Source organism: Anomaloglossus baeobatrachus, chromosome 9 (assembly GCF_048569485.1).
Source record: "Anomaloglossus baeobatrachus isolate aAnoBae1 chromosome 9, aAnoBae1.hap1, whole genome shotgun sequence".
Classification (NCBI taxonomy): Eukaryota; Metazoa; Chordata; class Amphibia; order Anura; family Aromobatidae; genus Anomaloglossus; species Anomaloglossus baeobatrachus.
The window spans coordinates 94,769,144-94,783,051 of NC_134361.1; the positions used below are offsets into that span (position 1 = coordinate 94,769,144).

At 43.3% G+C, this 13,908-nt stretch overlaps 1 protein-coding gene across 1 annotated transcript in view; it reads left to right on the top strand.

Annotated features, from left to right (window-relative positions):
• Nucleotides 1–13,908, top strand: part of TMEM255A (transmembrane protein 255A) — a 56,348-nt gene that overhangs the window by 26,092 nt on the left and 16,348 nt on the right. Inside the window, exons 2-6 of the mRNA XM_075323904.1 lie at nt 3,093–3,235; nt 4,474–4,536; nt 10,934–11,023; nt 13,015–13,092; nt 13,189–13,277. Of these exons, the coding sequence (XP_075180019.1) occupies nt 3,093–3,235; nt 4,474–4,536; nt 10,934–11,023; nt 13,015–13,092; nt 13,189–13,277 (463 nt within the window). The remainder of the gene's footprint in view (nt 1–3,092; nt 3,236–4,473; nt 4,537–10,933; nt 11,024–13,014; nt 13,093–13,188; nt 13,278–13,908) is intronic.

Below are 13,908 nucleotides of genomic sequence, written 5' to 3' on the forward strand. Positions count from 1 at the left end.
TATCTGCTCAGCCTTAATCCTTGCGGTTGGGTATAATGGAGCGTCGTGGCATCTGCTGTTTATTTTGCTGAACTTGGACAAATTGTACTTTACAGAGATGGTAAATTGATATTAATCATGACACGTCTAAATGGTTTGCTTTGCAGAATATTCTGATGATCTGGTAATTAGGTAAATGCAAAATACTCAGCTTGTGCCAGATTTTATGGCGTTTGAAGATAAAAACATCAATCTTGTTACATTTGCAGTTTTAGTGAATGATTAAATATTTGAATGGCAGTTTAGTATATTACAGTAAAGCAGGCTAGATTGCCCAATAATTATTACTGTACCTAGAACTGCCATGATATGTGTTTAATGGTGTTTGTTATTTTTGCAATTCTACATTGTACTGTATATTGTAAGATGTTTTAGGTGCTGTGAAGATCAGAACTAAAGTTGCAAGGTTTTCACTCTGTAGTTTTTAACATGCCCTATGTCATACTCTCTATCTTGTAGTACTCAGTCAATTTTGTTTTCCATATTACGGTATTGTACTTTTTAAAAAAAACCTGGTAATAACGTTTATCCCCCCCCCCCCCCACCCCAAAACCATTTGTAGACTGTAGCGTAGCTCTTGTGCCTCACATTGTATTTCCTGCCTGGCTATTCTGCTTCACATTGTATTCCCTGCCTAGCTGTTCTGCCTTGCATTGTATTCCCTGCCTAGCTCTTCTGCCTTGCGTTATATTCTCTGCCTAGCTGTTCTGCCTCCCATTGTATTCCCTGCCTAGCTCTTCTGCCTTGCATTGTATTCCCTGCCTAGCTCTTCTGCCTCACGTTGGGTTCCCTGCCTAGCTCATTTGGCTCGAGTTGTATTCCCTGCCTAGCTCTTCTGCCTTGCATTGTATTCCCTGCCTAGCTCTTGTGCTACGCGTTGTATTCCCTGCCTAGCTATTCTGCCTCACATTGTATTCCCTGCCTAGCTCTTCTGCCTTGCGTTATATTCTCTGCCTAGCTGTTCTGCCTTGCATTGTATTCCCTGCCTAGCTCTTCTGCCTCACATTGTATTCCCTGCCTAGCTCTTCTGCCTTGCGTTATATTCTCTGCCTAGCTGTTCTGCCTTGCATTGTATTCCCTGCCTAGCTCTTCTGCCTCACATTGGGTTCCCTGCCTAGCTCATTTGGCTCGAGTTGTATTCCCTGCCTAGCTCTTCTGCCTTGCATTATATTCTCTGCCTAGCTGTTCTGCCTTGCATTGTATTCCCTGCCTAGCTCTTCTGCCTCACATTGGGTTCCCTGCCTAGCTCATTTGGCTCGAGTTGTATTCCCTGCCTAGCTCTTCTGCCTTGCATTGTATTCCCTGCCTAGCTCTTGTGCCTCGCGTTGTATTCCCTGCCTAGCTCTTCTGCCTTGCATTGTATTTCCTGCCTAGCTCTTCTGACTCGTGTTGAATTCCCTGCCTAGCTTTTCTGCCTTGCGTTGGATTCCCTGCCTAGTTCATTTGGCTCGAGTTGTATTCCCTGCCTAGCTCTTCTGCCTCGCGTTTTATTCCCTGCCTATCGGGAATTCCTGTTCTGTACAATGACTTTTTAGCAGCCTCATTATCAGAACAGACAATATTACAATAAATGGCAAGGATTCTATACACAGCTGATAACAGAAAAGCCACCATTGGCAATATGTGATATCACTAGTCTTTTTCTCTTTCCCTTTACACATGATCTAGTCCCAGATTAGAGCATGCTCAGTTTATGCTTGTGTATAAAAATATAGTCTGGGTCAGTATATTGCTGGTAATGTCTGTGTAAAGAAGAGGAGTCTTTAGGCCTACTTGCAGTGTGAAAACTGTCTTACCAGTTCAAAATTGGATTATCAGAGAATTTATACTTGTCCCCAACGTTTAAAAAAAAAAAAAAAAAATCAACACCACCCAATAAAAGATATTCTTTACTAGTTATAATTTAAAAGCAAGAAACAATGATGTTTGCTGAGAGGTGTTTGTAATGATACATAGCTCTGCTGTACCATTCCTCCCCCAAACTCACTGAAATTAATTAAAAGCTGTTGGAGATGTTTTAAAGACTAAAGACTCATAGTTCTGCTTTTAGTTCCCCTCCCGTGCACTGACTGCTATGAGATTCTACACAGCTGGTGCAGAGATCATGGATGACAGTATGGCCGTCTGTTATTACATGTCTCACAGGAGAAAGCTGGTGCTAAAGGGGGCTTTACACGCAGCGATATCGCTAGCGAGCGTACCCGCCCCGTTGTTTGTGCGTCACGGGCAAATCGCTGCCCGTGGTGCACAATATCGTTAGGCAAGTCCGTGTGACGGCTCCTATGTAGCGACGTCGCTGTGGCCGGTGAATCGCCTCCTTTCTAAGGGAGCGGTTCGTGCGGCGTCACTAAGCGACCGCCCAATAGAAGCGGAGGGGCGGAGATGAGCGGCCGTAACATCCCACCCACCTCCTTCCTTCCTCATTGCCGGCGGCTGCAGGTAAGCTGTAGTTCGTGGGTCCCAAAGTGTCACACGTAGCGATGTGTGGTGCCTCGGGAACGACAAACAACCTGCATCCTCATCAATCAACGATTTTTTGAAAATGAACGACGTGTCTACGATGGACGATTTGGTGAGTATTTTTGATAGTTAACGGCCGCTCGTTGGTGTCACACGCAGCGACGTCGCTAACGATGCCGGATGTGCGTCACGGAATCCGTGACTCCGCCGATATATCGTTAGATACGTCGTTGCGTGTAACGGGGCCTTAAGCTTCTCTAGGGGCATGATCCTTTTTTCACCCTCCTGCGTATGATTGGTCATTGTCATGTTGGGAAAAAGATATTTTGTTAACCCTTTGTGCACTTAGCATAAATTAAATTGAAATGTGAAAAATAAAACTTTATTCAACTCTGCAGCCACAATTCCATGATGGGGCCAGTTTAACATGCTGATATAAAACAGTAGATCATTTTAGAATAAAATCTTCCCTTTAAATGACTTATCAAATCATCTGTAGTCTGTAAATACTATTTAATTAGACTCAGGACCCCTGGTAAACTATATCAGACGTATAATACATCTCACTCATATTAGTTATTTTTCTATTGCAGGATCTTTTAACAGAAGAAGACGAAATTCCGTGTTTGTTACTGTGACACTTTTCCTGGTTTCCATATTAATTTTAACTATAGGTCTGGCTGCAACCACCAGAAGTGAAAATGTCACCGTGGGCGGCTACTATCCTGGCGTAATAGTAAGTCTAAATGGCTAAGAATAATTGTATAATGGTAATCGGACAGAAACTTTCTAATAACGTTGTTAAAGAGAACTTGTCAGCATGATTTTGTAATGTAAAGACATGGTTGCAATACTGACTAAATTGATACCTATGTTGAAGAAATCTGCTTTGTTGTTCTTTAATTTGCAGAAAACTTTAAATGGTTATTAGATTTTGGTGTATAGGGGCAGGACTGTACACTGGGTCTTCTCCTCCCTGTCTGTGATTCTCCGGCCCCTCTGTTGCATCTGGTCTGTAAATGACCGGTCACTGCTTCGATTTCAAATAGAGGAGGCAGGTAAATCACAGACTGGAGGCAGATAGCGGGGTCGGGGAATCACAGACAGGGAGGAGAACACCCAGTGTAGAGTCCCGCCCCTGTACACTAAATCAAATTAGCGGAAAACTTCAAATAATGATTAAGGAAGAACCATAGAGCGGATCTCTTTATCCTAAATATCAATTTAATCAGTATTAGGCAATGTGCAGATGCTGCAGATTTGGTGCAGAAATTTTCTGCATCAAATCTGCACGTTGTGACAAAAAAACACATCAAAAACCGGATGCGGTTTTGGTGTGGTATTTTTAGGTCATTGAAGTCAATGGATGAAAAAGTGAAAAAACGCTGCTAGACCAGACCAATAATTGACATGCTGCTGATTTTTTTTTTTTTTTTTTTTCTGCATCAAAATCTGCACCAAAACTGCGCGGAAAAACCCCACAACATGTCTAGAGCAAATCCAAAATCACATAGTCTTTGCTGGCTTCACTAAGGCATGAAGATTTTGATGCAGATTTAAAAAACAAAACAAAAAAAAACTGTGTGAAAAACCGCAGCGTGTGCACAGGGTCTAGTGTCATTACAGCCATGTCTTTACTTTACATTACAAAATTGTGCTGGCAGGACTTCTTTAATGTTTTATATTGTTATACTGGGAGTCTCTGTTTACTGTGATCCTCTTTATTAGATCTGTAATTTGTTTGATGTAAGCTACATTTTTAAAGCGAAAAACATGGTAGTAAATGTGTCTAGAGAGGTATTGTACTCCAACTCCTAATATCCAGAGAAGCCAGTAACTAATATCAATGTGCAAACTGCATCGTAGTATTAGATAACAGTAACATTGGAATTAGGGATGATTGGAAGAAATGATATTGTAAAATGAGCCAGTTGTACAGAGAACACAACCTTGTCTTTTTTTCTTTCTTCTCAGCTTGGATTTGGATCCATTCTAGGAATAATTGGATCCAATCTAATAGAGAATAAAAGACAGATGGTGAGTGGAAATACATTGTAAAATGTAAAGTATAGATATTCTTGAAATAAATGAAATTGTAACTTTAACTACTTCCGACCTTTATTGTACATCAAAGGTTGTGCCCCTGACTTTGATGCTTGCACGCTAAAGGCCCAGTCACACACAACGACTTACCGAGGATATCGACAATGATACTACCTGATAAGGGTCGCTGGTGAGATGTCACACAGTCAGACCTTACCAACGACTCGGTAACGATGAGCGACCTCTATAACGATCTCTGCTGTCATCAGGACCCTGTCACACAGTGTCAAACACAGCGATGTGTCCTGCCCAGCAGGACATCGCCTTTGAAAAAAATGGTCCGGACCATTTGGCAACGACTAGTGATCTCACAGCAGGGGCCTGATCGCTGGTAATGTCACACATAACAAGATCGCCAACGGGATCGCTACTGCGTCACAGAAACCATGACTCAACAACAATCTCGTTAGCGATCTTATGTGTTACGGGGCCTAAGGGCGGCGTTACACGCTGCGATTTATCTGACGATATGTCGTCTGGGTCTTGGATTCCGTGACGCACATCCGGCATCGTTAGCGGCGGCGTTGCGTGTGACACCTACGTGCGACTCCAAACGATCGCAAATAGGCTGAAAATCGTTGATCGTTGACACGTCGCTCACTTTCAAAATATTGTTCATCGTTTGGAACGCAGCAGACATATTGGTACGTTTGACACCCTGCAAACAACAAACAACATCCACGCGACCAATTTGGGCAAACAATATATCGCTGAACGATTTTGCGTCACTTGTAAGATCGTTGCATATGACCGCTAATAAACGACCTATGTGTGATCTCGGCAAATAGTAACTACGATCTGGGCGTGTCACATCGCTAATGAGATCGTCAGATAAATCGTAGCGTGTAAAGCAACCTTAAGCCCGCATCTTTCCCGGCTGATGGTGGCTGATTTATTTAGCCATAATGTACCTTTCACAGCTGGGCGTGGAAAGAAGCTCTGCCCCTGGCTTTTAACCTGTTAAATGCCACTATCCATATCTAATAGTGGCATTTAACACATGTGGACAGGGGGAGCATCATTCCTGCTGCCCATCAGTGCACCTGAGATGTGATCACAGGACACCGATGGGTTGCCATTACAGCCGAGGGTCTTGTGCCCTCCATTACGACACTCCTGTGAAAGCAAGTGTTTAGCTGGTGTTCACACTAGATCGTGATTTTAGCTATACATAGCAGTGCTGATACACTGAATTGTATAGCACAAATGCTCAGACGATCGCAGCTTCAGGTCTCTTAAACAGACTGCTAAATACAGTAAGAAGTTGTTTTTTTTTAAACGATATAACCCCCCCCCCCCAAAACAAACAAATAAACAAAACAAAGTTAAAAGCATTAAAAGAAATTCAAATTAAAAAAAAAAAAACATATAATTTGGTGTTGCTGCATTCGTAAAAGTCCGATGTAGGAAATTAGAAAATAAAACAAGATGATCATTAAACAGCGTAGCGAGAATTCAAATCAAAACACTAGAATTATGTGTTTTTGATCGCCGCAACATTGCAATAAAAGGGGATAAAAGCATCGTATATACCCCAATATTAGATCAGTAAAAATATCAGCCCAGGGTGTAAAAAGCCATCACACAGCCCAATGCCCCCCAAATTAAAAAAAAAGTTCCAGGTCTCAAAAAATTGCAAACAAGGAACTTTTTTGTTTTCTAACAAATTTCCAAATTTTAAATCACTATTTTAATAAAAAAACAAACAAACCACAAAACAAAAAAAACCTATGCATGTTATCTGTGTATTCCTCCTAGCCTGGAGAATCCTATTGCTAGGTCAATTTTACCGGATAGTGAACTTGGTAAAGGAAAAACAAACAAACAAAAGTGATTGTGAAATGGCATTATTTTTTGCAATTTCAGCGCACTTGGAATTTTTTCCCCGCTTTGTAGCAGTTAACAGGATCTGTTGAATGGTGTCATTCAAAAGAGCAAAGATAGTAGGCAGGATCAAACAGAGTTGGTGGGCGGGAGCGGAGATAGGGTGGGTGTGATCAGTTTAGGTGGCTTGTTGTTATCTTTTGCGGTGCAGTGGAATAAACATTAATTTCAAAAAAGTCGAAATTGTCATGGAGTTCTTTAAAATAGAAGCAGGGGCTTAGGGGCAAAACCCCCAGGGGAATTTGGGGTTGCATAATTAATTATTAATATTTAATTATGCAAGGACAGGCTTTGCCCCTTCTTGCACCCCTTCCACCTGGAGGTCTTGCTCCCACCCCCCGCTTCTATTTTAAAGACCTCCATGACCACGTGGACTTGCGCCCACTACCTATGTCCAAGCCACTTACTTTTTCCGCCCCGCCCACTACCTCCAGGTGGTCACACTTGGTCCACTTGGTCACTTCGGTCCCTTATACTGCAAGTATGCCACATATTCATCTGGTGCTCTTTACCATTTTGGTCTCCATAGAGTCAGAATATGTAGATGAATGGATATACCATAAAATAAGTATGCCGACAATACTGTACCATACAACTCTATAGTGGTGGGTGGCCACCCTATGGGCGACACATAACACTGTAGGCCTGGACAATGGGATGTCACAGAACTTTGTTACAGGTTTAAGTTATAAATAGGGAACTTTATACACCTTTTATATGTTAGTCAGGGTGCCATGGAGGTGAACACTCCTTTTTAAAGGTTTGTCCGCAACTTTAACATTGATGTCCTATCCTCAGGACAGGTAATAATGTCTCATCGGTTGGATCCTCGCTGATCAGCTGTTACTGGTGCGCTAAAAACTACTCATTTGTCGGGCTGCACAGCTCCATCAGTTGTCTAGTGGCCGCTGCAGGTACTGCACATCCGCTCCCTATTCCACCATTATATTCATCTGTATCTTCATCCTTAGGATACAGACACTGTTGAAATTGTGATGCCGTAGGGGGATCACGATGCTATTCGCTCCCTCAATGTACGGGTGGTATGCCACTGTTTCAGGTGACAAATGCAGCAAATCACTAGGCCTAGTCACAAGGCTGCTAAGCCAGTGATACATAAGTGTCCTCAGTATACACCGGTCGGCCATAACATTAAACCATAGATTGTTATGGTTGATTACCTGTCAACCCAATGACTTAGAAATCCATTGCCACAGATTTTAGGGCATGTGCGCACGTGTGCGTATTGCATGCATTTACGCTGCGTCTAGCACTGCAGCGTAAATGCTTGCGTCCCCAGCACAATCTATGAAGATTGTGCATAATCCTTGCCCACAATGCTTTTTTGAACGCAGCGATTTGCATGCTGAAATTTTGATCCAAATCGGTGCGATCAAAAATACAGCATGTCAATTATTCCGTGCGCTTTGGATGCTCGGTCTATGGTGGGGGCAGCAGCCATAGAGCATGAAGTCGGCATTTATTCTGCTGAAACACTGCATCCATGACTCAGTGTTTCTGCAGCGATTTGAATCGCACATGAGCTGTCAAATCGCTGCAGAATATTATGCAGTGACACGACACAACGTGCGCACAAGCTCTTAGTGATCTGTTACCCACATTGGCTTAAATTTGGAGTATTGAAAGAAATGGCATCCCCTATTTCAAGATATGAGTCTGTGGGAAATAAAGAGTGTATATTCATATCATTTCAATAGTGGATACGTATCTTGCAGATTTTTTTTTTCTCTCCAAGATATGGGCGCTGCCGAGTGTGTTTTAAGATCTTGCCTATACAAAATTGATAACAGGCAAAAGGATGAAGATTGGAAATGCTCATTGAAAAACACTACTGGTGTAAAAAATAAATCTTGTATTAGGATCTTCATCAGGAATATACATCTAGAGTTAATAGATAAAATAGACCTAAAAATCACTTAAAAGCACGGTGTGCAGGAATATTCAGCTGTCCTGGGTACCAGGTCCTTTGCTTCCTATGAAAACCTGAAAAAAGAACATTTTATAAAATGATCTAACACATTTTTATTTATTAAAACCAATTTAATGTCTGACCTGTGATCCCCATTGGAGTAAGAAACACTTGTGCTACTGGAGCTAGACGGCGTCTCGTTGTAGTGATATGGTAATGTAACCTTACAGAGGTCATCCACTACACAGCATAGTAGCCACATCGGTGTAAAACTGAAACCGAAGGCTTTTTCTAAATACCTTGTGTAGTCAATTCTGCCTGTGAGGGGCGCTATCGCTGTCCACTCATCCCCATCACGTGACCCGGACTGTAGTGACCTCTAATGCCCGGTGAGGTAATGTCAACTTCCAGAATTGGTAGTTGACCCGACATCACGGAGGTGGGACCCAGTCTCCATGAGTGACTGGGCTGTGGGCAGAGTTTCATTGCACATCATACTTGTATATCCAGGAGGAATAACCGAGGTACAAACGTAACCATAATATTCTGTATACAGATGCTTTCCTGTGTCATCTTTGTACTTTCCTAGCCAGATAGTAGTCACAGCAATATCTTCTGAGCACCAAAAATTTCAGCATTTTCATTTACCATTCTAATATGTTCATACAATTTATTTGAGAGTACAATAGGTGCTGGAACTTCCTTTACCTCGCTTCCCTGCATGCTTTGTGCCTGACCTTGTCCAATGGTTTGCCTGCCCCGGAAAACTGGCCTCTGTTATGCCTGCATGCAATTTGACAGACAGGAAAGAAGAGACAAAGACTCCTCCGTTTCTGTATTGCGGCACTTTGGACTTATTTTTCAGGGGTAAGACAACATTTATATCAAGCAATTTGTAGATTTCACATTTGGTCTATGCGTCATGATGGATGTAATTTTATGTACATCAGATACATTTTTTAATGACCTTTCTTCTCATTTTATCTTTCTACATGTTTAAAGGGATTGTCCAGTGAAGATAAGTTAACACTTGCCAAGAGGAGAAGTGATAGGGTCAGCACACACGGCGAGTAACACAGAGCGAGTGGAATGCGATAAAAAATTACTACTCTATGGGGCAGCTCCCATGAGCGATTTTATTTTCTCAGTCCTAATCGGACCCAGAAAACAGATGCAGCATGCTGCAGGTGTAATACGATCTTGTTCCACTCGCACTCATTCAAGTCTATGGGGCGAGAGAAACATCGCACTGCACTCGCATTACACCGGTGTAAAGTGAGGGCAGTGCAATTCTCGCATCAGCCAGCAACGGAGGAGAGAGGGAGATAAATCCCTCCCCTCCACAGCTGTGGTCTGATCGCATGACACTCACATGACACTAGGCTCCTCCTGTGTTGTGAGTGCGTGCCGAGTGTCATGTGAGCACTCGCAATAATGCCCGTGTGGCCTCGGCAATAACATCCAGATTGGTGGGGATCTAGCTGTTACCTCATTCATACCCTAAGGGGCTATAGAGCGATGCCCTCTGCTTTTTCTGGGCGCCCCAGAGGGAATGAATGGTGCAACTCCTCCCTTGTGTTCTGCCACTCCATTCGTAGGGGGATAAAAGTGCCCCAATCTGCTGATCGCTTCTGGCCCCAGTAGTCAGACCCCCTACCAATCTATATGTTATCAGGTATACATTGGATAGGTGATAACTTATTTAACTGGATAACCCCTTTAAGCCATTTTTATGTATAAATTCTATATTCTTGAGCCCAATTTATATGCCTGACAAAGGTCAGGATGCCAACGTATTCCACTGGAGATGGCGACCACGGGAGGTGGTGAGCTCTCCATTAGTGGAAATCGAAAGCGGAAGCTGGATAAACCTATAGCTGAGATGATTTAGGAAAGCCTGCACTTGCAGGGGGTTGGACCCGATGGCCCTTGAGGTCCCTTCAAACTCTACCATTGTATGATTCTATTTATTGCCTAAGAGAAAAAAGAAGCTCTCCGAGATACCTACCTTTTGAAGGAATAGGAGAATTCCCAAGGAGTTGCAGCGGCATGTTCAGACGTTCGGGATGACCAGGGCTGTCTGTAGGGTTGTTCCCATTGATTGCACAATGTGCGCTCAGTGCATAGACCCAATGATAACGAGACTCCTCTATTTGACAATATTGCACTACAAATGCTACCTTTCCTGGCTGAATGTCAGGTTATTTGCTCTGGTACATGGTCACCAACCTGTCAATCAGCTAGGGGACTCTGCTAGGTAGGAAACAGTGTGGGTCTGAGAAGCTGTGCCGTGACCCAATGCACTTCCAAACAAATTAAAAATGTGATTTCTTGCTCCTAGAGCAGAGCTTTGAGGGCACAAAGGGATCGACCGGGGTGCACAATCGCATTATTATTTGGTGGAAGGTCGGTATAGGCCTTTCCAGCAGGTTCCCTTTAAGGAAGACTGTTCAATTTTGTCTGTCGGTGGTATGTTTTTCACATTTGTCTACTCTCACCTCTATCTTGCATTCGCAGCTTGTTGCATCGATCGTCTTTATCAGTTTTGGGGTGATTGCGGCTTTCTGTTGTGCAATCGTAGATGGTGTGTTTGCTGCAAGGCATCTGGTAAGTTTCCTCCATTACATTTGCCTGGTGTAATGATGCATTTGAAGATTATTAATTGCGAGTTAATAAAAGGAAGGTCACGATTATAATTTAGCAGTCATTTATTTTTCTCTATTCTCCATGCTAAGGACCCTCCTGTGATTGCTGCCTTCATGCCCACAGCTCTAAATTCATCGAGGTGGACTGTGCCCGTTAAAATAGGACTAGGTGGCGCACCATAACGGAAAACTCCAAATTATGGAATATTTAGGTTAAAATTCTGCGTTCATGAACGCCTTAAGGGCATTCTGTCATCAGAAAACGACCAATGTTTCATTCATGTTTTTTTTTTTTTTGTTAAATGTATTTTTTTAAATGTTTGATATTATTTGTTTCAGTTTTCCATATCATTATCTAACACAATATCTGAAATCTTGCAAATTTCCCTCTGTCCGCTAAGTTGAACACTAGATTCATGCTTGTTAAACAGACAGGATTACAATGGTAGTAGACAAGTTGAGACTAGAGATGAGCGGATCTCTTTGCCCAAGGCCGGTCCAGGTCAGCGGTCTCTGGCAGTGACCAGGAGCTTCATGAATTTCCTGACCTTCCACGCTCCTCAGAGTGCTGTTTGATTTGCCGGCCTGATGTGAGGTTATCTGGGCACTGTGCAATGCACAGGTGATGACACCCCAACATAGAAAATCATAAGACAAGCCCCGGGTACCAGAGGGACAGGATGAGTGGAGCAGGGAGCATTGACCCGGTGTCACATGGGGTTTGTCACTTGCCGGCATCAGTGGCTGTTCATACGACAGACTCTAACACTCCACACTGTGGTTACTCTGGTGCTTGTGAGTTACACAGGCTGGCTTGGTCGTAGACTAGTTGTGTGTTCATTTGTGATCAGGCTGGCAAGAGTTAATTTCTAAGCCTGCTGCTTACCTCGGATCACATGTTGTGGAAAGACCTATCACAGCTACACCCCACCTTTTTTACATGGAGTAATGTGTCATCCCATGCTGACGATAGCTTTTGCTACACCGGTCCGTGTGTTGTTGTATCCCAGTCCTGCTGATGATTGTATTATTTTTTTGCGTGGCGTTGTTGTGGAGTTCTCTTGTTGTTTCCTCCCTGTTCTTATTTTCCTCTTTATCACTTGTTGTCTTATACCTCTGTGTGAGTGTGCTGAGTGAATGAGTTTTGGTTTCCCCTGTTTGTCCTTATCTGTGGGTTCTATCTCTCCTGTCTCAGCCTCCCCTGGGGTGAGGGAGAGGCGGTATTAGATCAGGGTATACAGGAGAAGGGCTAAGAAGGTGGCCCAGACTTAGTCACCATCAGATGTATCTCTGACAGCAGAGACAACTAGTGCCCTAGCCTGAGGGTCAGTTTAGGAGCCCCTGTGCCCACTTATCTCATCACACCCCATGACACGTGGACTGCGGACTGGCCTTGTGTAAAGTGATCTGCTCATCCCTACTTGAGACCCACTAGATAACAGGATCCAGCATTTCCAATAGGAAGGTCACAGCACAACACCCTCCCTTTACATAGAGATTGGAGCTGATCAGACCTGCCTAGAACAACCTCCATTGTGACGTCAGGGAGTCAGATCCAGGCTATGGCTGCTTATGTGTCCATTGCATTAGTTGTTTCAAATGAAACGCAAAATGTCTAACCCTTCCTTTCTGATCTGTGTTCTATGTTCTGCTGTGAATAAAATATGGCGATAAGAAATGTCCAGATCTTTACATTCTACAACGCGTAACAACTTTTTCGGAATTGAGGTTGTAGGTTTATGGCAAGTTATGTGCAACCATGTCTGTGGCCGTTTTATAAGGAACATTTCAGGTTAATTTCGCTTTTTGGCTCTTAAAGATAGTTGTGAAAATTAATCTGATCAATTATATAACTGTTATTGTTACCAAATCTTGTAACAGAACATAATATATTAGAATTTAGAATTAGTGTCCAAGAAATTACATTAATTAGGACCGATTTATACTTTTTAGGATCTCAGACCAATCTATGCAGGCAGATGTCGCTACTTTACCACTGCAGGAGATGATCAGGCTCCTGACACTGTGGAGGTGAGATGATCCAACGTCATTACATCCTGGGCTGTAGCTGCAGGAATTACTGACAGACAAGCTTTATTGTGGTATATATATATATGTCTTATCCAGGTTACGTGCCAGATGCCGACACGCGGCTCGTGTTCTGTGAAGATTAAGAGCAACACATGCTATTGTTGTGAGCTGTATAACTGCGGAAGGTAAGTGAAAACAGCAAGCATTTTTGCTTAAATTCAAAGCCACCTGGCCACACTATATTTTAATGCATTAATGGCGACTTGCCTGTCAGTTGTGGAAACTTGCAGGTAGCAGAGATCATATTCATTTGTTACAATGCATCATTATGCATTGTCAACATGTAGCCCAGGCATTGAAGGGGTTCTCCATTTCTAGGGTAATCCCTTCTGATTCCACATGTTTCCCCACAGATAAAATACTCACCTCCGCAGCTGGTGCGGTTCCAGCGGTGTCGAGGCTCACCTTGACATTGTGATTTCACATGAGCCCCTCATCCATTCACCACTGGCTTCTGTCTCCCCACATTCGGATTTGGGAGCAATCAACAAAAAGTGTGCGGCAGCAACAGCCCTCACTTCCTGTTGATTAACTAATTTGTCCAAAGGCGGGGGACAGAAGTTGGTGGTGAGTGGATGAGGGGCTCGTGTGACATCACAATTGACAAGTCACACTGTCAGGTCAGGGCCACATGGGGACTACTGCGATCCTCGCATGACACTCGGCTCACGCTGGGAGCACAGCAGGAGCCGAGTGTCATGCAAGTGTCATTGCGACAGGTCCGATCATGCGGGCCAGCTATGAGGAGGGGCGGGA